The following is a 27791-nucleotide window of genomic DNA, read 5'->3' on the forward strand; positions in this document are numbered from 1 at the left end:
TTTGCAATACTTCATACTTCCTCAAAACCATTTTTACAAACACTATCTTGTTTCATCTCTTAACAGCATGGCGGAGTAAACGAGCCAAGAACTAGCCCTGTTCTGGCAGATAAGGAAACAGGTTCGAGGTGGCTTGGTATGGCCACACAGCTAGCCTGCAGTCCAATCTGTCAACTCCATGCAGAGTTCCCCAACATGTGCCACCCTGCCCTGGGCCTGCTGTAGAGTTGTGAATCCTGAACTTGATAAAGTTCCAGTAGGAAAGGTGAAGGGGAACCGCCTCAAGACCTGTGCGCAGAAGGGTGAGAGGCTTCCTTAGAGGGCAATGCACTTCTGAAGTTGTAGTTAGGATGGGTCATCTGGGGAATCCATAAGGGAAAGGAACAAAAAGAGGAAGAAGTTTGAAGGTCAGGACTCAAAGAACCATGTTCTAAGATGGGCCCGGAAGACCCTTGTCCCTATAACGACATCTCTCCCAGTTTAGGGGAAACCAGCCCTTTGGCAGGCTGTCTCAGGAGGAAGTGGGGAGGTAAGGAAGAGGCCTAACTATAGACCAGGCAGGCTGCCTTGTCGAATGCCCCAGCGACACGTTCCCCACTCCCAGCCCCAGCCAGAGGAATGGACTCCACTTCTCTTCCTGAGGTGGGCTATCCTTAGGGAAGGAAGTGGTCACCAATGTCTTGGGTCCCATTCTCTTGAAGAAGCACCAGCTCAATAAAGGCCAGGCCCAGTGTACCTCTGTCCTAGAATCCTGCCAGTCCTTTCACTTGTGAGATGCTGGCTCCCCCTGCTGGTAGCTCCAGGAAGAGAGGAGTCCCCTGACCTTAGGGAAGGCTTAAGGGTTAGGACTAGTATTTCCTACGTGCCTATTCAGTGTCAGACACTGTCAAACACTGGGGACAAAGATGAAGACTCTGCCCTGGTAGTGATGACCCAGTATCATCTCAGGGATATCACTATCTTTAAAAAAAAAAAAAAAATTATGAAAGAGAGATGGTGTGAGCAGGGGAGGGGCGGAGAGAGAGGGACACAGAATCTGAAGCAGGCTCCAGGCTCCGAACTGTCAGCATAGAGCCCGATGTGGGGCTCAAACTCACGAGCCTCGAGATCATGACCTGAGCTGAAGTAGGATGCTTAACCGACTTGAGCGCCCCGGGCTAGCACTGTATATTAAGGGTAGGCAGAAACTCCCCCAGCTCAGCTGGAGCCTGCAAGAGGGGGCCTGTGATCAGAGTAACAGAAAACAAAAATCCCGATTTAGGAATCCAGGTGCTTCCATTCAGCAGCTCTGTGTGAGAGGAAGACTTCAGGGGTTGGAGGGCTCCCTGAGGTGGGGTTCCTACTGGCGCTTCTTGCTCTTACTCTGCACGTGGCATTGCCCTCCGTGGACCCATCACTTTGGCTGCTGGCCTCTGGTCCTAGAAGCCGAGCCAGGAGGATGGGGAGTGCCCACACTTCTGGGTGGAGAGGAAGGTGGGAGTATGTAAAGGAACCAGACCACTCCCAGGCTAGTTTATATGGAGCCTTGGTGAAGTCACAGCACCGGGAATTCAGACTGCTCCAGGCAACAGTGGGGGAAGTGTTGCCTTGAGGGGTTTATAAGGTTCCCTGGACCCAGATTTCCCTGTGCCAACTAGTTTCCTTGCCTTGGCAACTTTGAGTTGATAACAGGCCCTGATGCCAGAAAGCCTGTGTCCTCTAGACCAGAGCACATGCTGATGGCCGGAGCCCTCTCCCAGGAGCCGTTGATGATGGGGGCAGTGGTCCTCTAGGGTGGGGGAAGACAGGTGGGAACCTACTATTCCAGTGGGGCCCTCAGCAGGTCTGATCCCTCCTGACACTTTCCTCATGCCCCATCCTGGAGCAGGCATCGCAGAGTGCTCCATGGCCAGGAGCCAGGGCCAGAGGGGCTGGGTCCTTCCCCACCAGCTGGAGGGGCCGGGAAGCTCCTGCAGATTCCAATTCAGGCTCCAACTCATCATTATAGCTGGTCAAGAGGGCAGGCAGGCTGGGGAAGGGGTGGGACAGGGACCTATACTCATCCAGAGGCTGGTCAAGTCATTGGTTGGTCTGAGATAGGAACACTGGCTCTGGGGTGAAGTCGCCCCACTGAGTATTCGGGGTCTAGCTATCCCCTGCTCCTGACCAGCCCACAGCTGAGGTCCCTCTCTCCTGGAAACTTTGGTTCTCTTTTTTCACCGTCCTTGCCTTGTGGGGCTGGCCCTCTGTACAGTTCAATTGTGAAGCTTCCAGAATTTGCCAGTACACAAAGTCACTTACTGTCCAGTGAGTGTCCACTGCCCACTCAGCAGCCCCCAGAGCCACAAGGATTGCCAAATGCTGTGTTTATTGGTCTGTTAACAACACTGAAGAGTATAGTTTCTGAACCAAAAAACATATACACTCTGCTTCTCACAAAACCAGAGTCACTAAGGCAGGCACACAATGGCCACCATGCTTGGTGGAGGCTGAGGATTCACAGACAAGGGTAGGCAATGGGGCAGTTGGCCCTCAGGCCATGCAGTGCCCAGGACAGGGGTGGGTTGAGGAGACTGCAGGATGCCCAAGGGCCGCTGGGCCCTTTTCATGTTTCTCAAAGGCAGGGAGTCTCCAGACCTAAGTGACTGCTGGACAGGCCCCTGTGGCAGAATGGCCCCAGGGCAGAGCCTTAGCCTTATGTGTTTAGGGGTGGGGGGGCAAGTAGGGATGACCGAGCAAGCAGTGTGCTTAGGCCTGGGGTCAGGAGCTGGGCCCTTCCCGACATCTCTATGAGTGAGGCTCCTCCAGGGGGCTTCGTGTCTCCAGGCTTCTTGGCATCCTGAGGAGCATGGGGCAGGCAGGGCTGGCCTTGCTCCTCACCAGGGACAAACAGGGATGACCCAGGCATCCTCCCCTCCCCCTCCACCCCCCACCAGACTGAGGGACCCAGTGGGTGCCTGAGACAGGCGATGGGCTGTCCCAAAGCTCTGGGGCCTGTCCCTGAGAGGAGGCTATCACAGGATTTCCTCCCTAAAGAATCACCCTGGGATTCCTCTCAAGGGCAATGCTCCCACTGCGTTTCCAGGTCATCCAGTGGGCAAAAGTGTCATTTTTCAGGGGGCCATCTAATGCATAAAGCAAGAACTAGGTGGCGAGAGTGAAACTGTACAGGTACACGTAGGTGCCCTGTACGAGCTGGGGAGCGCACGGGGTCACCCCAGGTGGCCAAAGGCAGTGGCAGTGCTGCTGAGGTGGGCTTCTCCCACTGGGCCCGCATCTTCTGACTGCCTCAAGGTCTCCTGCACCCAGAACACATGCCCGAACCGGCAGCTGTTCTGGCTGCCCCCACTGGGGCTGCGGTGGGCATATGCACTATGCCTGCAAGAGGACTCAAGGAAGAGATACAGCACAGAGTCCCTTTGCCCACATGACCCATGCCAGGTGGGGCCAGGCAACTACGGCCCGTTATATCTATACGGCCCCAGGCTGACCTGGGAGAGGCCAGGAGGAGCAGTCTGGGCTGAGGCTGCAGGTGACAGTGGGGCTATTTCCAGGTGTTTGAGAGGGGAGCAGAGTAGGTGTCCCCCAGGGGAGCCACTCCCTGAGGCCAACCTCTCCCATCCCATCCCTGGCCTGAGGGCATCCAGGCCCCTGACTTGCCCTGCAGGGCCAGCACTGCCCAGAGTCCGATCCCAGGCTCACAAACGCTTTGTTAGGAACACGGGTGGGCAGGCAGGGTTGGCCGGGGCTCGGGCAGTCTCCGCTGCACTGCCCTGCACCTCTGCCCGCGGGGGCCGGGGGCCCGGAGCCCAGGCTCCAGTCAGCTGCCGCTTCCTGGCCACAGCCCTCACTTGTTCTCTATGAGCATCTGCACCTTGTGGACGAGGTCCCGGGCAATCTGCAGGATCTCCTGGGCATCGTGATGCTCAGCCCGTTCTGGGGGAGACAGAACTGTGGGGATGCTGGGGCAGGGGCAGTAGTCTGCGAGGAGCCCTGTGGTGGCCCACCCTGCTGTTTCCACCTGCTGGACTCGGGACATCTGCCTACGGGGAAGGGACTGGAGATTTCTGAGAGCCCCTCCAACCCTTCCTGGGCCAGAAGTGGAGCCCCCCCAAACCCCTGCAGGGGGCAGCCGGGATGGCTGGAGCGGCTCCTACCATTGAAGAACTTGATGATGTCGGTGAAGTCCATGTTGTTGTCCCGGATAATCTCACGGTAGGCCTCTACCAGGGCCAGGGCGATGAACAGGACAAAGTGCTCTGATGAGATGTGCCGGGCCGCCCAGATCACCTCCCACACGGCAAACACGTCCTCGTACAGCAGCTCTGGGGACAGTTAGGGGCTAAGGCTGAGCCTGGCTCCCCATGGGCCTCTAGGTAGAGCCAAATGCAGAGACAGAGCTCCAGGGGCCTAGGTCCTGGGGTTCTCCCCGTTCCACAGAGCCCTGTCCAAGCAGAGGGTTCCAAGCCCCAGGTCGAGACCCTGCCCTTCTCCTTGGTGATTCCCGCACACTGGACTTGGGCAGCCTTCACACCTGTGCTCTTGTCAGCTGCTCTTTATAAGCCTTGCTGCTTGAGAAGATTTGGTTTGAAAACAGTCCCCAAAACCACTGGCTTAGGGTGACTGCTGGTGGCACTTTGGAATCACGTAAGGAGCTTTTAAAATTGTGGATGCCCAGGCAGCCACACTTCATTAAGTCTGGGGCTGGGTGAGCCCGTAACGCTGGCATGTCTAAAAGGCTCCCCAGGTGGTTCCAAAGTGCAATTAGGGTTAGGAACCACTGACTTTGGGGGAGAAGGATCTCCCACTGCCATGACCCTAGTCCCACCATCAACCCATCTCTTACCTCTCTTAAAATCCAGGAGGAACCAGCGGTAACAGAAGTAAAAGTGGGTGTAGTCTCCATTCTGATGCATCAGCTCAAACAGCTCTGAGTCCAGGATCTTGCAGAAGTAGAGAAAAGGAGGCCAACTGAGCTGATGCTGCCTCTCCCAGCCTCCCCTGCCCACTGTGCGGGCTGCTGGCATTGCTCCCGAGACCCTCCGGTCTCCTTGGGTGGAGGCTGCCCTCTGCTGCCCCATCCGTCTCTCTGGGAGTTGCTCTCTTTGCAATTATACCACTTTCTGGGTGTTTGATTCGCTGTCACCTGTACTACTCACCAACACTTTCATGGGCACAGTATTCCCATACTGACATCCCCCTCAATTTGCAACACTGAAAACAATGATTTCTCAAGTGATAGAAATTAAGCTTATACATAAAGGACATTTCTGGAATGCTCCCTGGCCTCCCTGTGGATTATGGACGAGCCTGGAGGTGCCTGGTCACGAGCCCACAGGCAGCTGCACACCTCACCTGGATGAGGGAGCGCATGTTGGCAAAGTGGGTGTCCATGGCGCCCCCGTTGGGGAAGTTCTGGCTCATCCTCTTCATGAGGTGGCTGAAACAGCTGTAGGCCAGCTGATCTGAGGGGAGATGGGAGTGAGGCCGGCAAGGCAGCAGACCCCAATGCCTCATCTCACGGGAGGTGTCCTGTGGTCCGGACGACAGGGTTGGCCTACATTCCCACCCTTCCAGAACTAGTGGTCTTCTTTTCCTTTCTCCAGCTGATCTCAGCCCAATCCCAATACCATTCTGGGAATACTCTCAACCCCCACCCCCGGCCCAGTCCCTCACCATCATCGAGGACGACCAGGAGAGGTGCCAGCAGGTCGCACATGCCCTGCACATAGCCCACGTCCAGGTGCTCCCACACGTAGCTGAAATGACGGGGAGAGAGCCACTGTGGTTGTGTGCCATCCTCTGCTCCCCGCAGGGACCCCTAGGGAGATGGTCCCTAGAGCGGCCTGCTACCCAGAAGTCAGCCTTTCCATGACCCTAAAGTTCAGGGAGTATAGTGGTAACCCACAGTCTCTGTCCTCAAGGCACCCAGGGACTCAGGGAAAGACAATGAACGGCTTTCACCGCTCGGTTTGCTCAGGTGAGGGCAATCAGCTAGGCTTCCTGGAGAAGTATGGCCGAGGCTGAGATCTGAAAGACCTCTAAGAAAGAAGAGGGGTGGGGTGGGGGGCACAGCGGGGAAGTGTTCCAGACGGAGAGAGCTGAGTGTGCTTCAGTGCAGGGCAGAGGAGCAGGGCACCTGCCAGACCTAACCTTCCACAGAGCAGGGTCCCTGCCTCCCTCCCTGAACCCTGCCCCACAGTGGCACCTGCACATGACGTCTCTGAGCCTCTCCAGGTTGGGGGGCGTGAAGTACCAGTAATTGCGGTCACATCGCTGCACATCCTTGTCTATGCGGTGCAGATTTAAGGCCATAGTATCCAGTAATTCTATCTGAAAGAGTGGGGGGCCCTCAGGAATGAGTTGGGGGCCAGAAGTGGTGCCTACATAAAGGGATGCAGCAAATGCAGGAACCAAGAGACTCTGAAAACAGAGCCCCCAGGGATGCTGAGAGATGCGCTCAGCACCCCCTGCAGGACAGTAAGGGTAGCCCCACCTTCCACCCACCAGCCCGTCCCCACGCCTCAGGGATGTCAGGAGGGCCTCTGGGGCTGGCTGAGAACAGTCCCTGGGGAATGTCCACATACAGTGTAGGCAGCAGCGCACACGGCCGCAAGCTCCTCCCCTGCCTCCAGCTCGCGAGCCCGCGAGGCCTTCTCCTGGCTGGGATCTTGGGGCTCGGAGAAAACACAGGCTGCCAGGACCGGCCCGTCGGAGCCTTCCTCCCCACCGCCATCGTCCTCCTCCTCGAAGCCCATGCTCTGCCCCTCGTCTATGCTCGACTGGATGCCCGAGGCCACGGAGTAATTGCGAGAGGATGGCAGTCCCGAGTCTGGAGAGTCAAACTCCACTGACTGCTGCTGTTCCACCATGGTGGTGCCGGGGGGCCCTGCTCCCGGCTCCTGCTCAGGCTCGGGTCTGGGATCTTCAGTGCCTGGGGGCTTTGGGGGCTCCAGGTCATCCACAGAGAGAAATACCTGGTGGGGGTGAAGAGATGGTGGGGCTCACACCTATAATCCAGCACCTTCCCTCAGCTCACCGTTTCCTTCCTGGGGTCTGAACAAGAGGGATGGAGAATTCTACAACTCCATGGCCTCCACACTGCCTCACCCACCACCCCCAGGTTGCCAAGCCTCCCCTCTGACCCACACAACCAGGGGGAGAGCAATCAGGCTCCGGGCAAACACGGAGACACCATCTTTTAGCCCCATCCAGTCCCCCTCCTCAGGCCTCTCTCTGGGGCCTGAGAAAAAGTGTGAAGCACTACAGGACTACCTGTGGCTGCTGCAGGGAAGGAGACACCTGATGGCGGATGTGAGTTACATGTAACTCTACTAACGCCTGAAGACGTGAGGCTGCCTCCAGTTAAGAGAGCTTGGTACTAATGAAGGCTGGCACTAGACTTGGTGTGGCTGCTAGGGCAGCCTGGTGGGCGGCAGGCTGGAGGTGTTAGGAAAACAAGTTCTCCCTTATTTTCCACTGACTGGCAGAACAAGACAGGAAACTTCTCTAGCAAGTGCCTAATCAGTTATGTTAGTTTCACACACACGCTCGGGAGGGGACAAATGGCAAGGTAACCTGTTCTGCTGATTAGAAACAGTCCACCTCTGTGGACAAGTCCCAGAGAGAATCAAAGAGACATATACAGATTTTCTTTTTCTATTTGGGCTATGTAGGGAAAGGGATACTAAAAGGAGTTTTCACTTTGGCAAGAAGCATGAAGTGTTGGGTTAGAATCAGGCAAGGCCATGATTCTAAGGCGACACAGAGCCTCAAATTAGTGCCAGCAAAGGAAAGCTACTGCTGTTCATGTGCTAAGCATCTGGGGCACTGGTTCAGACTCAGGACTGTACAAAACCCAAAGCCAGAGAGAAAGAGAATATGCTCATGAATAGGGGAGTAAGAACAAAGCACATGGAAAGGAGTACAAAGTTATATTTCTCCAGCTTCAGTTTTCTGTTAACGCTAGTAAGCATTTAGTAAAGTGACAAGAATGTATGTTATCAAGAGAGACAATTTTAGAGAAAAAAACAAACAAACATGTAAGTTAATAAAAGGATATCCCTAAAACGGAAACTTATCATCATTTCTGTTTCAGCCAGCAAGCCACGGTTTGTCACCTGCTGTTCATCTAAAGGCAGGGGTGATGCCAGAAGAACTACATAGGCTCTGAACTAGCTTTGCCTGGTTAATTCCACTAGGGGATGGAAAACACCACAGAGGGAGGGAGATCTCCAGACACCAATGGGACCTGAGAGCTGTTCTCGTCTCTGACCAGTAGCTCTTGGTGAAACCTCCACAGTCAGAGGTGACAGGGGACACCAAGGCCCAAAGAAAAGAAGTTACTCAGCTTGTTGGCAGCGGACCTGGGACTCGAACCCGGGCTGCCTGTCCCTAGCCTTGAGATGTCTCTACAAGGATGGAGGGCTTCCCTAAATCCTGATATACCCTTCTTTCCCTTCTTGTCCATTAAAACAGAACATAGTGCACTATCTCATTTTATTCCTGCAACACTCAGAGAAATGGGCAGCAGGGGGACAGTCATCCGGTTTTTCAGTAGAAGAAAATGAGACACAGACACATTAAGCCATTCTCCCAGGGCACCGGTGCCAGTGACTACTAGAGGTCGGGCTGGTGCTCAGGACTCCATGTTACTCCTATAAAACGCCGGTGGCCCCTGCCCCTGGCTTCCCCGGGTCCCGTCAGGCTCACGTCATTGCTGATGGTGGAATCTCGGTGGATGAGGCGCTGCACATGGCTGTCGATGCTGCTGCCCGAGGAGAACTTGGTGAGTGTGGCTGGCTGCGCGTCCCTCTCCCGCTGCCTCACTGCCACCTCGCAGGCCTTCCACTCTGCCAGCACCCGCTTGTACCTTGCTGCCACTGCTGAGTCCACCTGTCTCAGAGCATACCGTGACCATGGAGGGAGGGGTGTCCTGGGACAGCAGGGGTGAAGACTGTGGGGCTGCTCTCTGCTAACATCTTCCTGTGCCATGTTCCTTTCTGTCTGGGAAGGGGCCAAGGCTTCAGGGGTCCCTCCCTGGGGTCCCCTGGCTCAGCTCATCTCCCTATCCCCACGGGAGGGGGGGGGGTCCCCTTACCTGCTCCATCTCCTTCTTGCTCATGCCAAACTTGTAGTGGCCAAGCAGAAAGGGCCAGACATCCTTACGGATCTCGTGCTGCACACCTCCATAGTAAACTTGCCGTAGCAGCTCCAACTCCTTGTAGTTCTGTGGGACCCAGGAAGTAAAGGTCATATAGCCCCCATGGTAACTGCGGCCCGGCTGGGTGGCCCTATCTCCATCCATCCCATGGAGAGCCAGGGCCGGGGCAGTGATTCAGTCACTCTGCTGAAGCCCAGACAGACTCTGCTTTGGGAGGGTCACATCCTCCCTGCCCCAGACTACAGCTGGATGAGATCCAGTTCAACCTCTCTTCCTTCCAGGATAGGCAACAGAGCAGAGAGGCAGAGATTTGCCCAAGATTTCAGAATAATGTGGAAGCAGACAAGAACCAGTCCAGTCCCCTTCCTATGGAGACCCACAGACCCAGCTGTCTGACCTGGGCCACTCCAAGGCCATTGGTCCTGGCCCTACTACATTTTACCTGAATGCCCATCTGGTCTATGCAAGCTGCTCCCAGAGCAGGCTGCTCTGCACTCACTGCTCCTCGCCACCCCACCCCGGCCCCTAGCCCTGGCATCCCAGAGTGTGCACCTTTTCATCCTTCTGATACTTGCTCCACACGTCCTTGGTGAGGCCCCCGGAGGCTCCTGGGGGCCGGGCAGGCGGGATGATGCTGTGACGCACGAGCGCTGACAGATGGGTCCTCACCGTGGACAGGTGGCGGCAGTAAGCCAGCCCTGCGGGGGCAGGGGAGCCAGAACACCGTCAAGTGGTGCCTCCCACAGCCCCCACCCCTCACGACCCCACCTCACCCTGCACTCACAGCCGTAGAAGGCCCGGGACACGATCTGCCTCTTCATGCTCTCACACAGCAGCCTGAGGGGCAACCTGTGGAAATAACCTGGTTCAGAGAGGAGGGGCTACGGCCCCTCTGGTTGGGGGAGGTTGAGAGAGAAGGACATCCTGTGTGGGGGACAGGTAAGGTGCTCGGGTGGTACGAGGAGCAGGATCCACAGCCCAGCGACACGTCTGTGGGTTCCCTGTGTCTGGCAGCCACCCTAGGTGGTGCTGCTGGGGACCCAGCCTGGCCCCAACCACCCAAGGGACCTTGAGCAACTAACTTCACTTCATGTTAGTGAATCTGGGTTTCCTCATGTGAAAATGGAGAGAACCACCTCAGGTCATTAGGAGTAACAGGTAAAAGAGAGCACCTTGCAAAAGCATCAAGTGCTGGCAATGTGACCCGCACACAAATGCCATTCACGCACCATTCCTGGCACCTGGCAGATGCCCAGATATCTGGTGTGTCCTCAGATGTACAGCCTGATGGCAGAATCTGCATCCACATTAGGAAAGGGAGCTCGCAAGTACTGCATACCTACCATGGTGCCAGGCACAGCTCTGGGCACTCGTATGAGTCATACACCTCATTTCATCCTTACAGGTACCTTACGAACCAGGTGGTATTATTCCCATTTTACAGATGAGGAAACAGAGGCTCAGAAACGTAGAGGCCCACAGAGACTCAAAAACTTGCCAAAGTCACATAGGTAGCAGAAGTGAAATTCGAACCCAGGTCTGTCCAACTTGAGGCCACCCTGTCAGACAAGTGACATAGCCCTGAAGGGCAGAATGCCCACACACAGACACACCCACAGGGAGCTGGTGTTCTGGGCCCTGCCCACTCACCGGTCGGGGACACGGCTGCAATGGCTGGGGGCTGCATATGGGGAGCTGCTGGTGGAGCAGGAGAGGCAGGAGGGGCCCTGGCGGCACAGGGCCTCCAGGTGCCAGGTTGGCAGGCCGGGCCCAAAGCCCTGCATTTCAATCATGTCACCAGCATCTGAGGACAGGAAGGGGGCCCTGGTCAGGGCCTGGCAGGCCTCGTCCCCCAAGCACCCTGAAGCACGCCCACCTCTGTGCCCAGAGCTGCAGCACGGAATCACCCGTTGGTAGCAAATCCATAGGGTGGTGCCTGCCTGGTGCGGAGCCCAGAGATGGAAATGGTGGAGAGTGCCTGACATTTCCCACCCTCCACCTAGTCTTTCTGCATGTGGGTAAGTGTGTCTGTTCTCTCCAACTTGCTAGCAGCAACGGAACGAACGCTTGCTTTTCTAGAGGGAGAAGAAAAAAGAGAAGGAATGAAAGCCTAAGCGCTCTAAAACACAGCTAGCTGGCTTGGCTTTTGAGGATTCAGCCTGGTTCTCTTGGACAAACTCTGAGATGCGCAGGAAGGTGCCTGCAATCCTGCATACTTTGAACCTCTCCACACCTGGAGTCTCCCCTGATCAAAGCTCCTAAGGATCCCGGAGCCACTTGTCCTGGTCCCCAGACCTCACCCCTCCGAGGGTTCTAGATCTTGTGGTTAAGGAGGAGCAGTGCTCCCCTCCAGGCCAGGTGCCCCCACTGCCAGCTCACATGGGTTCGTCCTGAGTTCTCCATCCTCGCCTTGCCTGAATTTAGCATGGTGGCCTCCTCCAAATACACAGGTGAGCCGGCAGGAAGAGCAAAATTCCTGGGGCTGCCAGGCCACTGAGGAGGTGGTGGCTGGGCACACAGTTCCACTGTCCAGAAGAATGTGCCAGGTGCAGCCTCAGAAGATGGTTCCTTGGACGCATCTACACCGCCAGCAGATTGGGCCAGCTCAGCCGGTCTGAATCAGAACTCAAGACCCTTCAGAGCTCCCAGGGCCTGAGTGGGGCAGAATACCGCTCATAGGGGGTCTCTGGCAGGTCCAGTGAGTCACAAAGATGAAGCAAAGTGAGGGCCGAAAGTGTAAGGACCAGGAGATGACGCCAGGAGGGAGAGGGAGAGCACAGAAGAGGGAAGAGGAGGAAAGAGAGACACGTGAAGAGACTTTTCAAGTAGCTTTTTTTCCTACGAATCACAGCCTGGGCCCTGGCCCTGCCAGGAGTCTGGAGCAGACCTAGGACTGGTTTTTGCAGGAGCCAGACTCCAGCTCTGGGTGTGCCTTGGTGGGGAGGGCTGAGCTGAGCCCTCTCCACTCCCCTCAAAGGATGCCCTGTCTTGGCCTGAGGCTCTCTTCCCAGACCCACAGCTGGGATTTTTGTAGATATTTGGCCCTTCAGCTCCACCAGGAGGCAAATTAAGGGAACATATTTGGTGTAGAGGGGCTGCGGCTCTGGGAGTGAGGAGTTGCAAGCCATGCCCAAAAGTGGGAAGAGGGAGGGGATAAATGCAGGTGGGGTGGGGCAGGAGCCCAGCTCATGCCCCTGCAGCAGGCAGGAGAGAGGCCGATCGTGGGAAGGGGGCAGGAGCGGGCCCAGCCAGGCAGGCAGCAGGCAACAGGCGGGAAGGTGGGGGCGCCACAGGTGCAGAGGATGAAGGGGGGGGGCACACAGGGAAACAAGCTCATGCCCAGAAAGTAGGGCCCAACCAAGGCAAGACTCCTGGGTCAATGCTCTTCACCTTAATTCTCCAGGAAGGAGCTGAACCAGCCAGCATTGAACACCACATCTCTGAATTAACCCAGTGCAGACAGCTGGAGCTCTGGAGTGACTGGGTGAGGGGCAGCAGGCTGGACATTGGGTGGGGGGAGGGGTCTGCTGGGCCAGCTTTGACTCTGACTCTCTCCTCTGAGCATGAGGAAAGTTTGAAGCAAAAACAATCAGGGTGGTTGAACCCCACAGCCCCTAAGACTCCGAGTGAAAGGTGCCTGGCCTGGAGCAGAATTAGAGTGAACAGCATCTCTGCTCTGTGGGGAGGCAGCAGGAAAAGGAGGAGAGGTGGGGGAGAGGGAGGAGAGTCTGGACACCCGCCACTTGAATCACATGCACAAGTCAAGCATGTCGCAGGCCTGAGAAGCAACGGCTAGTAGAACGGACTCAACAGTGTTGTCATTATGGACTGGGGTGGAGGTGGGGGCTCCCACGTCAAATCCCCAACCACCTGCCAATTCTCCTCTCATGCCTCCTCCCCTTTCCCAAGTACTGGGGCCCAGGAGCTGCCTACTGGGTTGGTCTGGCTCCTGAGTTCCCCAAGAGGAAGCCCTGACAAGCCCCCTTGGGTCCCCATGTACATGGAGGCTTCTCTAACCCTGGAGGCCCTAAGACTAGTCGGGGACAGGCTTCCTGGTACCAAGTCTGCCAGGACAGGGCCTCTGCTGGGACCCCCAGCCTAAGCCTGATATCAGTTCCTGGGGATCCCTGTCCTTCTTGGCTCAGCCTTCCCAAACTGCTCAAAGTCCATTATCCCATAAATAAGCATCAGCCCCAAGCCCAGGTTTGCAAGGGGCCAGATGGCAGTCTGTCTGGCTCCCCTGCACTCCTGCCTGGGCTGGTCTGTGGGTCCTACCAGGAGGGCTGGCAGGGAGGTGCAAGGGCAGGCATGTGGTGGGTAGGGGGCAGCTGGTAGGGCTGTGCTAAGGGTGTGCTAAACGTGTGCTAGGCCATGGACTTGGTTTCCCAGGAAGAGGGGAGACCCATGGCTGCCTTGGTGGCTGGGGTGTCACATCTTCTTAGATACATTCTGTAGGGAAGGGAAATGGGAGAAGAAATAAATTCTGTGGCATGGGAATGGGTGGGGACGGGGAAGTTCCCCTAAACTCCGAGAGAGCTGGCCCTTCATAACCAATTTTCCCTTGAGCATCCCGGCCCAGCCTTCTCAGGTCCCCTGGCCAGTCACTTTCTAAAAAAAGAGCAGGATTCCCTCTCTACCAGCCTAGCTCTGTGCTAAGAAAGATGGGTGGTACACAGAGGAACAAATGCTGAGGGGCCATGGGCACTGTGCTGTGTCATTTACAATGAAGGGACCTCTGTACCTGTGGATTCCGGGCTCTGTGAAGGCAGGAAACACCTATCTTATATCCCTGGCACATTTATTTCCAGATTTCATGCTGAAGCACCAGGCAGTACCTGCCGGAGCCCTCAGCCCTGCTGGGTAAACCCACCCCTAGGTCCCTTCCCATGGTGGCTCCAGCACCTCAACCTGAGCCACAGCACTCATTTGTGTGAGCTATCCAGCCTCCACCTCCGCCCCCCCCTCAAGAAGGGGCCTGGTGCCCCTATCCTGTTTCTGTCAAGTCAGGGACCAGAGGTCCAGGGCCGAGGGTCCAGCCTTCCCTGCCAGCAGGGCACAAAGAGACACTGCCTCAGGTTTGCCAGCATGACCCCCTGGAGTGGGAACAGTGCTCGGAGAGCCATTCAGGGCTCCCAATAGTCAGACCTTCCTAGCAGACGATCCTCCCTCTCAGGCATGGGAGGATCGTCTACACTACACCAAGTGGGGAGCCCAGAGCCACCTGCTCTTTGTACCATCCCCTCTTTTTAACGGCACCTCTTTCCACCCTCCCTGACCTGCCTCCTGATGGGGGACTGCCCTGGGTACCAGTCCCATAATGCCAACACTGCCGTCCGAGCCCCTGCGGTGGGTGGCAGGTGGGCCAGGGGGTGGGGCGGGGCAGGGCAGGAGAGGGGCAGGGATAAAAACCTTTCATCGGATTGGGAGCTGTGAGGTTCCGCGAGCAGATCATTGAGAGCATCGCGTGCAGTTTATCCTCCTCTTCCTCATCATCGTCCACCGAGGCCGCGCGGCTGGCCGCTAGGTGGTGGTAGTTAATAGTGACTGCTCAAAGAGAACAGCGAGAGAGGCAGAGGCATGAGGACCCTGGTCCAGGCAGGAGGGACCAGACTCCCTCCTTATGGGGAGGGAGCAGAGTCTGGGTCACCTGGAACCTGCCTGGCACGGAGAAGGGGATGTGGGATGGAAAGCTCTCTGGACCATAAAACTTATTGGGGATAGTATGGAAGAAAGTGAGGGAAAGCGGCAGCTCCAGAGCTCCACTGGAGACCCTCTCTAGGCTCTAGGAAGAACAGAAGACAGAACTGATGGGGGAGCAAGGGTAGTGAAAGACAGGGACCAGGTGGGACAGGCAGGCGGCTCAGGAGCTCCCCAGCCCTGGCCAAGGCTGGGTACGACTGTCGGCAGATGGATCCTGATCATTCTTTAGCTCGCATCACGGTCAGGCTAGACCAAATTTGAAGATTACCCAAACCCCCTCTTCAGACTGTAAATCCAAACTTCTCCAAGGTTTGCCCTGAGCTGCTCTTGAGGAGCCTGAGTCACTCGGCTGGGTTTCAGCTCCTGGGGCCCTGGCTTGCCCTTTGGGGAAGCAGTCCTTGAAGCAAAGTGACCAGAATTGGGAAATGCCAAGGCTTAAAGAGGGGAAGCGGAGACTAAGTAATCTAAGCCGAGCAACAGCCCAAGATTAAATGCCAGGTTTGCAAACACATTCTGACACAAGACATGACTCCTAGTTAGGTACCTCTGGAAGGGGAATCCCCCTGTCTTATACCCTTCAAGCCTGTTGGGGTTGGTTGTGCCATGGCTGTGTGTTAGCAGTCTGGGTAATCTCTCCACTAATACAGAAACAACTTGCTCACAACTTATTGGCACAAGTTGGGAAATTTAGGGAGCAGGTGGTCCAGCTGGCAGTAAATGCTCCACACTGGTAAATTCTCTGACCTTATCCCCACGATTGGTGAGTCTGGCCTATAGGGCGTACCAGGACTCAGACCAGAAAAGAAACTCTGGTGTCACCAGATACCTATGCACAGGCCCCATGGGCCCAAAGGTGTGCAGGCAGGGCAGGACCCATGAGCACCAAGCCACCTTTTCAGCCCCCAAGTCCCCACGGTCCCCCAGGCAGCTCCAAGTTTCACCTTCTTCAGATGCATCCCTACTCCAGTTAAAGCTCTTCTCATCAGTAGCTAGTTTGAGAAGGGCTCTGGCTCTGGAGGAGTCAGTGAACAATTTGCACCGTCCATAAAGAAGCACTGATTCTGCACCCAGGCTGCCTTGTGGAGGTCAGGTTGTGGGCCAAGGAGGAATGTAGAGTTCTCCATCTTCTATTTCTGGTCTCACCACATTTTTTTTTCCTTGGGGCAGGGAAGGAAAGGCTAAGAGGATACTGCACAATATCGGCTGAGCCAAGAATCTTGGGGTAACGAGGCGGAGGAAGACAGCTAGGGCAAGAGACAGGCAGCTTCTCAGAGGGATGATGTGCAAGGGATGGTCTGGGGAGAGGCTGAGTAATGAACCCCTCCTCTCAACCTGGCCTGGTCAGTGAGTGGACCCTGCCTGTAGCCCCTCCTGGGTCTCACTGTACTCCCCTACCTCCCTGAGCATCTTTCTCCCTTCCTCCACGATGAGGCCTGGGATACTCACTGTGCTCGTGCCTGTGGCCGGGGTAAATGATCCGGAACACGTAGTCTGTGGCCCTCCCGGTGCCCATCTCCTCCACATCCACAGTCCGCAGGCTGCTGCGTTTCCGTAGCTTGGGGAACACTTTCCCCTGCGGAGGGAAGGGTGGGTGGTCAGCCTGTGCAGAGCAGAGTCTGATCCAAGGTCCCACCCAAGGCAGCCTCTAAATTGGAGAGGCTTTCCTGGAGAAAGGAAGGAAGGTGAGCAGAGAACCCCCCTCACATATCCCTTTACTCCAGAGTGTTCCAAGCCCTGAGGTACCTTCCCCTGCTGGGTCCAGAGCGGGGGCTCCAGCTGTCCTCGGGGCAGAAGTCCATTCTCCAGGCAGGACAGAAAGGACAGCAGGTGTCCTCCCTGTGGGAAGTGCAGTGGCGGCCTCTGGATGCCATCCTGGCTCACCAGCACGAGTGTGCCGCCGCTCTCTGTGGGGTGTACGTGGGCGAGTGAGGCTGGGCCTCCCTGAGACCTCTTGGCCATCACCACAGCCCAGTCAGCCAGGCCTCCCGGTTAGGTGAAGCACAGGGATGACAGGAGGAGGATAGGATATCCAATGGGCCATGCACAGCATGTGGCTGGGAGAAGGCAGTCTCTTTCCCCTCAACCCTGTACCCAGGACAAGGGAGGCTCACTTTGCTGGTGGCAGTGGATGCAGACAATCTGACTGAAGGGCACAACCAGGGCATAGTCCCAGTAAACGCTGGAAATGAACCAGATTGGTGTCACTGTGTCCCAAGACCCGTCATCCTGCTTTTTTCATCTCCCACCACCAATACCTGTGAAACTACCCTGAAGACAGGAGGACCATAGCCGAGAAGTGACCTCAGCCAGCCATGTCCCTCTGGGCCCCGTGCTGTCATGGCACAGAGCCCGGCAGTCTCAGCTGCCTAGAGCTTGGCTCAGGCAAACCTCTTCATGCCAGGCCTGGCTTGATCTTAGAGAGCTCTCTCCAGGCAGCCTATTCCTGCAGTTCTTGGCATCAGGATAAGGAGTGAGACCTGCCTCCCAGAGTAAGCTGAGTATGTCCACCCACCTTTCCCCCCAGTCAGGCCCCCCCCAACCCTTCCCTGGCTTCTGGGAGGGAGTCCCAGAGCCCCCACCTTTTCTCCAGCTCGGAGTCCCCCAGAGTCCCGTTCATGAGTTGGTTGGGGGTCCATTTCAGAGTTAGGCTCTCTGCGGACTGGTGCAGGGAGAGGTAGCCAGGGACAGCCTCCATGTCCTCCTTCTAGGGGGAGGAGACACAGCAGAAGGGAGAGGTGATAAGGGGTCAAGGCTCCCAGGGGAGGCCTATGGGAAATAAGCTCCAGGCGGGAGCTGGGAAGGCTGATCTAGCATAGTCACAGGATCCTGGAATGGAGGCCAGGAGGAAGTAGGGGAGAACACAAGTGACATGTAGATGTGGGCACCTCCTCTCCCTGGCTGGCCTGGTGCTGCTACTGGTTCTGTCTTGTTAGTCTCCTGGATGCCAGGTACATCCTGGGCCAGCCATCCTGTTCGTCCTGTCTTCTGGCTGCCATTCCCACTTTTGGATAGCCTGGTTCTCAGTTATCCAGGGCAGATGACATTCCTGCCTCCTGCCAACTCAAGGCTGGGCACAAGGCTTGTGAAACTGTGAAGTGGGGGGCAGGGCCCTTTCTCCCCCTTCTCGCTAGTGAAACCCCTGAAGAACGGGACAAACGTGACTGGAAGGTTCCAATCCTGGGGCCTTCAGGAGAGGGAAAGGAGGGGTGGGCATTAAAGTTTTCTTACTGGCTGCACTAGCACGTTGTTCTTGCCGTAGAGCAACCGTGTTCTTGAATTCTGGTGCAGGGACTCCACATACTCGCGGGCACAGGCAGCTAGCCTGTCCTCTGATGCATTGCCACTTGAGTGCCGCTTCCGAATCTGTGCAGAAAGGCACGGCTCAGCCCCCAGCCCTGGGAATCAGCCTCAGGGAATGTTAAGATTCCACACAGACCCTCTAGCTGACCCAGGGGTCCACTCTGTCCTGGGTCTGCTCTTGGCCGCCCTCTTCTCTCCAGCCATGGACCATTGGTGTGCTCCTGGCATTTATATGTTAAGTGCCAGTGTGGATAAAAGGCTCTCCTGAGGTAACCACTACCTTGGTGCATCTCCAAGGCCCAGATTGCGTCTGCAAAGAATATGGAGGCCAAACTGCCCTTCCATACAGGCTCATGGGCATAGCCTGGATAAGTATGAGGGGTGGGGAGAGGGATACCTACTCCTAGGGCTGGGCGCTTTGCAGGGGAGTCCTGGCGATTAGGGGGACCCCGGATACGGTGCCTCTGGACTAGCTCATCAGCAGAGGGGTCAGTCCAGTAGTGATCAGCAGTCTTGAGCTTGGTGTACTCCAAGGCACAAGGTCCCACTGTGAAGACAGGGACAGTCAGCTCACACGGTGCCCCTTTAGCACCTGTCCCTCAGCCCCCACTAGCCCAGCACCAGCCTCTCTGCTCTTAGGCTCACCTAGAAGAGAGGCCAAGATGGGGCCAAATACAGGATCTGCCAGTAACGCTTCCTTCTCGTAGTACTTGCTGCCAGGGGGAGAGACAGACAGCAGGACTCATTCCAGGGCAGTCAAGCTTACCAAGCAGGGACATCTCCACAAAGACCACATTCATGTGAATCACTAAGAAGTGAGTACATAAGGACTGAGCTCTTTGTGGGGTGCCTGGTGTAGCACCCTTTGGGGTGCTAGAGGGGAAGACGGGGCAAGTCTATAGACTATTGTGAACAATCAAGCCTGCTAAGGCGTAGGGGTGCAGGGCTGCTCAGGAGGTGGGCCCCAAGGAGGGGCTGCCTGGGGGATGGGGCAGTCACCTGCAGTTTTCCACGAGGTACTGCATGACCCTGTCCAACACTTTCTCGATGAGCGCTGTGCGTACCCATATGTGTTTTAAGGCCTGTAGGCTGAGAGCCGGGGCCTTCCCGCTGGCAGAGCCCTGTCTCCGCAGGGCATCCTGGTTGCCCGCTGAGGGTTTCCTGCAAAGAAAGTGTGAGGGCTTGGGGGTAGGCCCTGGACTGGTGGCATTGGGAGCAGAGTTTGGTGCCACAAGAACCCAGAGGACTAAAATGAGGGGTTGAAGTGGGGGACAGGGCATTGTGTCTAAAAGGAGCCAACCCCCACCCTTAGGCTGGTCTTTCACCCAAGGGGTCCGGCAAGAGATGAGCCCAGGAAGCCAACCCGGGAAGTAGCAAATGCCAAGTGCAAAAAGCAGAAGAGAGGGATGGGAGGAGCTGGCCTGGGGCTCACCTGCCCTCTACTTGTTGCTGTAGCTCCTGTACCTTGTGGCAAATCTCCCCAGCCACTGGGCATGTCTTCCCCACCTTGGTGAACAGGGCTGCCATCTTGTCACTGCGCAGGAAGCCGGCAGCACGGCGTCTCAGCTGATGTAGCAGGCAAGCCTCCACTGCACCTGAGCCACAAAGGGAACGAGCACCTGAGCCCAGGTGAGAGGGGGAAAGGGAGAAACACTCCTTTTCCTCATACCGATGGAGAGCAGAGGGGCAAGGGCGGGCTCTGACCCATGCAGGGATGAGGGGAAGGGGTTTCAGTCTGAGGCAAGCCATGGAGACATACCCTGACCGCCTTCCAAAATTCCCCTCCCAGTCTCTCTGCCCCTGGCCAGGGTGGACCTGCAGGGGCTGACATGCCATACCGTCCCTCTCCCTGTCCCTCTGCCTGTCCATGCCTCCTGTATGCAGCATCACCCCTGGGACTATGAGGCCCAAAGCTGCCAGTCCCAGTGGCTCCTCACCTGCCCACGAGGGCAAGCACGGACTGCACCTATACAACAGGGGCTGCAGGGAGCACAAAGCCCAGCAGCCCTCCTGGAAAGCATGGATGATGTGGTTGCTAAGGAACAGAGCTCTGGGAAGGAGCTGAAATATTGATGAGGCCACTGCAGAGATCAGACCCAACATCAGCCCCTGAATTATTGATGAGCCCTGCAGCCAAGAGTGAGAGGTTTCTATTTCCCATGCTGGGAGGATTTCCCTTCACTCATTCATGTTTTTAGGGGCTAGTTTTATTCTCTCCATCTGTATCCTGTAGGAAGGGCTTGGTGGGAAAGGGTGGGGAGTTGCCCTGGTATATATAGAGCCTACAAATATTAGTATGTGAGGGGGTGGTGCTTGGCCATTATCAAGGAGGGAAAGCCCTAGAAAGGGGAAGGGATTTGACTGTAGTCACACAGTGGCAGAGCCAGGACCATGACCCAGGACCCCAAATCCTAGCCCAGACCCTTTCACCTTCTCCAGGTATGTTGGGGGTGCCACAGATGTGAGGAGGGCTCCCCTCATGTCACAGGTGCTCTTTCTGCATGGATTGACAAGTGCTGTGCTGGAGAGGGGAGTCAGAACAGGGTCTGGAGCTTAGCATGGCCACTCGCTACCCCTGGGAAACGTGGGTGATAATGCTCTGAGCCCACTGTCATCTGTGAAATGGGGCTACTTAGGATTGGCGTGAAACGTTACATGAGATGAAGGGCATAAAGCCCTCGCACGAGTCTGGCACACGGGAGGCACTCGGTCTTTGCCGGTGCCTGAGCCCTCAGCCCTTTTTGGCAAGATCCTATTCCACAGTTAAGCTGCAAGGGCTGGGTTTTTACAAGACCTCTCCCTGGCAGGAAGGGGAGAGGGCACATTAGAGAGAGGGCCGCAGGCTGTCCAGAGGTGGGTGGAGATGCTATTCTCTCAGGAACAGGGGAACTGAGGCCCCTCAAGTCGACTGTGACTAGTGCTGTTAGAATATGAAGCCTGAGCTTAGGAAACGACCAGTGACCCTGGGCTCTCACCTGGTTTTCGTCTTCATTTTTAGTAACTGGAAGGCAGTCACTGCTGTGCTATAAGGGCTTTATCTGGCCTGCTCCTGTACTGAAGTCAAGAAGTTGGAGAGAGTCCCTGGGACCAACCTGCAGGCCAGACCCAGTGAGAACACCCCAAGGGAGGGGAAACAAAGCAGGACCCTCCTCCTACTTGTTTCCTTCTGGGCTCTTCCCTGGTTGGGCCTCAGAAGACTTTATTTTACAAGGCACAGCCTTTCCTTCACAGCACGTTCATACACGTATGTGCACATGTGTATGCAGACGTATCTACATATTTACTTGTATGGGGCATGTGAGGGAATCTCTGCTTAAGTGTCCACATACTCTACTCCATGGCTGTCCCCTTGGTCTCTGGAGGTCCTGTGTGGCCCTGTGGTACACAGGTGAGTGAGTCCCAGTCTCTTGGTCCTGGGGCTGCAGCGCCTGTAGGAAAGTGGTGACCGTTTCCCGGGATTGTATGCCCCATTCAGAGTGCTCTGGAGAGAAGCAGCACTGAACACAGCCAGAGTGGCAGCTGGTGGCACCAGTCCTGCAAGGAATCATGTGCCTCAGTGATGTGACTAATTGCTGGCATAATGAGACATTAGCCTTCCCACCTTCCCCAGGAGACAGCAAATGCAGCCAGGCTGGGGAGCCTGGGAATGGCGGGGAGCAGCATTCCCATCCCGCCTGGCTTCACCCACCCTCTCAGGCAGCCTCTGAACACAGGCATTAGGGCTCTCTGGGGTGAGCGGAGGCATTCCTCAGCAATTACTGCAGGTAGAGAAGCCCAAACATCACGCCTAGTACCCTCCTGCTCACCCCACAGCCCATACGTTCCTTCTGTGAAATGCAGGCAAGATGCCAGGCAATGTCTGGGGAAGGAGAAATCCCTCTCAACTCTCTACTTTCCAAGCAAAGTAAATGATCCTCTATGCCAGGTATATCCTAATCCAGTTCCATGGGCTCCTCGGCCAGTGGCTGTTCAAACTACACTTGTTCTTTCCCATTCCCACAGGGCTGTCCACCGCAGAAAGTCAGCACGCGCAATGAAAAATACTGTGTGCAGCATATAGGCAAGATAGTAATATGATGATAGTAACACTAACAATGATCGAGAATTGAGGGTTTGTGGGTGGGCTTCTGGGCCTTCCAAAGACCCCCAAATATTGCATACAAAATTGTTGGTGTGCTCCAATATGACTAGGTGAGTGCTCTTTGTCTGGATAAAGGATCCAAGATTTTTAGCTTCTAAAAGGAATACATGACCCCCAAAAGTTCTAGAATCCCTGCTCTAAGACTTTTGGGTTGCGCTGAACCACAGATGGTTCCACTGGTCGAAACTCAGAGATGCAAGAATACTCTCCCTGCCCCACAATGTACAGTGCAACACCACTCAGAACTCGGTTGCAGAGCCATCAGCCACAAGGTCCAACTCTCCTGCTGCCCTCAGTCTCCAGAGAGGGCCTCTCACAGACTGTCAAGCACCCTTTCCCAGCAGAAACCAGCCAGAGGCCCATGTCTCTCCTCTCCTGACTGAAAGCCCAGAGCACCAAGCAGAACTCCAGCTCCTTATTCAGCTTTCTGTCCCAGACTGCCACCATGACCATTCCCTAGGGTGGAGGCCTGTGGCAGGAGATGCCAATCATGGCTCAAGCACCAAGTCAGCTGAACCTCTCCTCCTCCTAAGTGAAGGCTCAGGAGCCCCTGTCCCACTGGGTCCTGGTACCACCCACAGCCACTCTGGATCCGCCAGAAGAGGGGTGAGATATCCCTGACAATATCCAGCTCAGTGTACTAATTAATAAAAATCAACACTGGTTTTGGTCATTGGTTGGGGTGGAAAGGTTTGGGTAAATGAATTGAAACAGAGAAACAGACATGATTCAACAAGCATAACCCTCTCACCCCTCACCTTGCTCTTGGAACTTTGGAGTCATGGTGCCCTCTCTACTCTGTCATCCCATACGACTGACAAGAAGGCCCAGGGAACTGCAAGAACTTTGCTGTGGACATTTCCTCTCCCAAAAGGTCTGGTACCATCTACCAAAGGAAAAGCTGGGAATTACAAGCCCGGACTAGCCCTGGAACTTTCCCTCACCAGCCTCTGATGTGCCAATAAAGTCTATTAAGTTATGGGGCTTAGCAAAGGCTAAATGGGCTGGAGAGCCCAAGTGCTAACAGAATCCTAAAGGGCCCCTCCCACAACTCCTTACATACCAATTTAACCATTCCCAGGAGTCCAATTTAGAACAGAGAAGACACGGGTAGATAGAGATGGCAGGGACCCAGGAAGTTACTAAATCTTCTCAGACCGTACTGGGAGGAGAGCTGACTGGCACCACTCCGGTGGAGGTAGGGTGGCACTGTCTATCACCATTGCAAATAACCTCTGACATTCTTCTGAGACTCTAGCTTACAGATGTAACTGCAAGAGTACTTAAGTTACAACAGCAAAAGACTGGAAACTATCTTCATGTCCATCAATGTGGACAGGTTAAGTACACATGGGGCATTCATACAACAGATTATTAAACAACTCTGCAAAAGAATGAGGATGTTTTCTAGGAGCTAACAATGAAAAGTCTCCTAAAGCAAGATGCAGAACACTATGACTGGATACCTTTTCATTACAAAAAGGGTACGTGGGCAGTAAACAAAGAATATAATTTCTTTTATTAGGATAAAAAACTCTGGAAGGATATATAAGAAACAAAAGTGGTAGTGGTTACCTGTGTGGGAACAGGTAAGTGGGGGGAAAGTGGGTAAATGGCGGCAGGAAAAGGAGTAAACTTTTCACTGTATCTCTTCGGTACAGTTTTGATTAAAAAAAAATTTTTTTTACATTTATTTATTTTTTGAGAGACATAGAGACACAGAGCACAAATTGGGGAGGGGCAGAGAGAGAAGGAGACACAGACTCCAAAGCAGCCTCCAGGCTCTGAGCTGTCAGTACAGAGCCTGACGTGGGGCTTGAACTCACAAACCATGAGATCATGACCGAAGCCAAAGTCGGACGCCCAACTGACTGAGCCACCCAGGCGCACCTGTACAGTTTTGATGTTTGAACCAGGTAACACGTTACCAATTCAGAATAATAACAATTAAACAGGTGACCATCCAACCCAGATACCACGATTCTATCATGAGACGATGTTAGAGACTTTTTCTAGCCTGGATGCGAATCAAAACTCACAAAACTCAGAAAGGCTGGGTCTGTCCATGGGCACCCAGTCCTTCACCAGTTCCCGCAGCATTCCTCCCAATTGGCTTGGTTCCCCACCCCCACAGGAATACCTGGGCTCTGCTTAGGGAAGCCACAAGTGATCTGAGCTGGGCAAGGACCAGAGAAACAATTCAGTGGGCTAGCACAAGCTGAGATGTCACAAGAATGGACTAAAACTGGGGTGCTTAGGTGGCTCAGTCGGTTGAGTGTCCGACTCTTGATTTTGGCTCCGGTTGCGATCTCATGGTTTGTGAGTTCAAGCCCGCATCATCAGGCTTTGTGCTAACAGCACAGAGCCTGCTTGAGATTCTCTCTCCATCTCCCACTGAAAATAAATAAAACATTAAAAAAATTTTTAAAAATGGACTAAAACTATGGCTGTGCAGCACACACAGCAGTGATTGTTGAAGGGTCCTCAGCCAGCCTAGGGAGCCTCAGCAGCAACCCTGGCTATCACATACATACCTATGTTGAAAGTTGTGCTCAGCAGCCCAGAGGCCTGGTAATAGGGGGAGCCACTGAATGGCCTTCAGAGAACTAGGCCAGTTGGCTGAGATACAGGGACACTATATCCAGAGTTAGCACAGCCTAACAGGAAGGCTAAGCCCAAGGCACTGAGCCAAGAAGAGATGGTAATGGGAGGAGCAGGTGTGGAAAGTAACTCCTGCTCCCCCACCTCTGCCGTCTGCCATCTGTGCAACGGGGGAGTTCGGTTGTAGTTGCCATAGAGAACCTAAGCGAGGAAAGTGCAGGGTGGAGCAGCTAGACAGGTGGCTGCTTTGGGTCCTGGAGTTTTGAGGATACTACTTAGAGCAGAATTTTTATTTTTATTTTTTTATTATTTTTATTTAAAACAACTTTTTAAAAGTAATCTCTAGGGGCGCCTGGGTGGCTCAGTCTGTTGGGCGGCCGACTTCGGCTCAGGTCATGATCTCACGGTCCGTGGGTTCGAGCCTGCGTCGGGCTCTGTGCTGACAGCTCAGAGCCTGGAGCCTGCTTCGGATTCTGTGTCTCCCTCTCTCTCTGTCCCTCCCCCTCCCCCACTCACACTCACTCTTTCTCAAAAATAAATAAACATTAAAAAAAAAATTTAAGTAGGAACTTCTTCCAACTGCTAATGGGAGAAGTCAGTGTATTGTATGTAGAGATGAAGTGGGAAGGGCAAAAAGGAGAGGCAAGGCATCATCCACCGCTCTCCTTCCCACTTCTCTGGCTGGCTATTTCACCCAGGGATTTGTAACAGTTGCTTCTACCTGGAATGAGCATTTCTATGGTAACTAGAGTACATTTTCTCTCAGCCTGCATTAGTGACGCTGACTGTTTGCTTCAGCTTTTGAGGGCAGTCAGCCTTGTTCAATGCCCTGAAACAAGAAAGCAACTCTCCCCTCCAGACTTTCATTAGGAGGAGAAGGCACTGCTCTGATATTCCAGAAAGCAGCAGGTGAGGGAAATGAAATTCCTAACACATACACCTTTCTTCTTTGCCCTGATGGAGATGCAGGGCAGAATCTGAGTGTATAGTGCTCACAATGGCTTCCCACGGACCAGGCCAGCGTTGGCCTCACTCAGTTCAGCAAGGGGTTCACTGTCTCCCGGAGTATCTCTGGCCACCATGAGTCCACTGTTTGGTGACGTGAGCTACATCTCCGTAAGGGCCAACTGTTCCTCAATACCTCACACCACAAGGCTCCTCTCCTAGTTGGCTACACAGATAGACCCATTCCTGGGCAGCACAGGCTTTGGAGCAAGACACATGTGGGTTCAAACTCTGGCTCCTTTCCCTATCTATTTGACTTGGTCCAAACCACTAAATCTCTCTGAGCTTCAGCAGCAATTAGGGAAAAGAACAGGTCCCATCTCAGTAGGTTTTGAGTGACTACAAGCCACAGGCTATGCAGAGGTGCAAAAGGCTCCTTGCTTTCTTCTCGAGTACACTGAAGGTGATCATGAACATTGGTGCTTTCTTCCCTGCACCTCATGCCCATCCCCTGCCTTCTCTTCTGTCCCTCCAGATGGTCTGGCTATGTTCCTAAGGCCACCTACACATTGGGTTGTCCACCTACACACTGGGTTCCAGCCCCTTTTACCTCTCAAGGACATCATTCCAACAAACATCACTTCTCTTCCCTGTATCTTTAATATTTCCCTATTAGATACTACCCATTTGTACATAAACATAAAAAAAAAAAAAAACCCCACCTACGACCAATACCACCTCCCTTGGTCCTATATCCCCATTCAGGTATTGAACCATTTAGCTAGTCCCCTTTATGTAAAATTTCTCAGGACAGTTGTCTATACTCACTTTATCTCTTCCTCTTCCCATCTGCTCCCCCTGCTTTTCCAACTTTCTTTTCTTTTCTTTTTTAAGTAGGCTTCACGCCCTTCACACCCAGCATGGAGCCCAACACAAGGCTTAAACTCACGACCCTGAGATCAAAACCTGAGCTGATATCAAGAGTCAGACGCTCAACCAACTGACTGAGCCACCGAGGCACCCCTCCTCCTTTAAAAAAATCATTATGGGGCACCTGGGTAGCTTAGTGGGTTAAGCATCTGACTACAGCTCAGGTCATGATTTCATGGTTCATGAGTTCGAGCCCTGCATCAGGCTCTCTGCTGTAAGCACAGAGCCACTTAGGATCCTCTGCCCCCTCTATCTGTCCTGCTCATGTGCTCTCTCTCTCTCTCTCAAAAATAAATAAACATTAAAAAATAATCATTATGGAAAATTCCAAACATATACAAAAGTAAAGAGGACGAAAGAATTAACCCCATGTACCCATCACCTAACCCAAACAATGGTCAAGTCATGACCCATCTTGTTTCAGCCAAATACTTTTTCACTTATCCCCAGATTATTTTGAAGTGAATTTTAAATATTATATATTTTTATCTATAAATATTTCAGTAGGTATCTGTAAAAGATGACTCTTTGAAAAAGATGTATATAATACCTTGATTGTACCTACAAGATTAATAAAAATTTCCTAATATTATAAAGGTTCCCTGATTGAGTTCCTAGAGTTCAAATTTCTCTAATTATCTAGATACTCCTCACAGAATCATGGATTCTCAGATGGAATCCTGGAGAAGGTTCTAGGAGACTCGATGGGGAAGGTTTTAGGGTCACTTTTTTTTTAAGTTTATTTATTTTGAGAGAGAGAAAGAGACAGAACAAATGGGAGAGGAGCAGAGAGAGAATCCCAAGCATGCTCTGCACTGCCAGGACAGAGCCAGACTTGAGGCTCGAACCCACAAACTATGAGATCATAACCAGAGCAAAGATCAAGAGTTGGTTGGATGCTTAACCGACTGAGACAGGCATCACTTTTTTTTTTTACAAAAATTCAAGTGTAATGTATTCTAGTTTCAGGTGTGCAACACAATGATTCAACATTACTCAGTGCTCAGGATGGTAAGCGTACTCTTAATCCCC

The 27791-nt window shown here is 54.1% G+C and overlaps 1 protein-coding gene across 3 annotated transcripts in view; it reads right to left on the reverse strand.

Annotated features, from left to right (window-relative positions):
* Positions 1 to 2328: 2328 nt before the first annotated feature.
* SGSM2 (small G protein signaling modulator 2) overlaps positions 2329 to 27791 on the reverse strand; it is a 35403-nt gene continuing 9940 nt past the window's right edge. The window contains exons 3-24 of one of the 3 annotated variants that reach the window (XM_043583442.1): positions 19575 to 19737; positions 19142 to 19303; positions 18788 to 18855; positions 18544 to 18689; positions 18071 to 18205; positions 17422 to 17546; positions 16954 to 17021; positions 16586 to 16746; positions 16289 to 16415; positions 14552 to 14686; positions 10793 to 10946; positions 9927 to 9991; positions 9695 to 9840; positions 9080 to 9208; positions 8692 to 8874; positions 6567 to 6956; positions 6188 to 6312; positions 5656 to 5738; positions 5335 to 5444; positions 4826 to 4922; positions 4137 to 4304; positions 2329 to 3915 (exon numbers count right to left, since the gene is read on the reverse strand). In XM_043583442.1, the coding sequence (XP_043439377.1) occupies positions 3827 to 3915; positions 4137 to 4304; positions 4826 to 4922; positions 5335 to 5444; positions 5656 to 5738; positions 6188 to 6312; positions 6567 to 6956; positions 8692 to 8874; positions 9080 to 9208; positions 9695 to 9840; positions 9927 to 9991; positions 10793 to 10946; positions 14552 to 14686; positions 16289 to 16415; positions 16586 to 16746; positions 16954 to 17021; positions 17422 to 17546; positions 18071 to 18205; positions 18544 to 18689; positions 18788 to 18855; positions 19142 to 19303; positions 19575 to 19737 (3029 nt within the window). In that variant the 3' untranslated portion in view covers positions 2329 to 3826. The remainder of the gene's footprint in view (positions 3916 to 4136; positions 4305 to 4825; positions 4923 to 5334; positions 5445 to 5655; positions 5739 to 6187; positions 6313 to 6566; positions 6957 to 8691; positions 8875 to 9079; positions 9209 to 9694; positions 9841 to 9926; positions 9992 to 10792; positions 10947 to 14551; positions 14687 to 16288; positions 16416 to 16585; positions 16747 to 16953; positions 17022 to 17421; positions 17547 to 18070; positions 18206 to 18543; positions 18690 to 18787; positions 18856 to 19141; positions 19304 to 19574; positions 19738 to 27791) is intronic. The other 2 variants (XM_043583443.1, XM_043583444.1) reach the window with 2 other exon arrangements.

Source organism: Prionailurus bengalensis, chromosome E1 (assembly GCF_016509475.1).
Source record: "Prionailurus bengalensis isolate Pbe53 chromosome E1, Fcat_Pben_1.1_paternal_pri, whole genome shotgun sequence".
Classification (NCBI taxonomy): domain Eukaryota; kingdom Metazoa; phylum Chordata; class Mammalia; order Carnivora; family Felidae; genus Prionailurus; species Prionailurus bengalensis.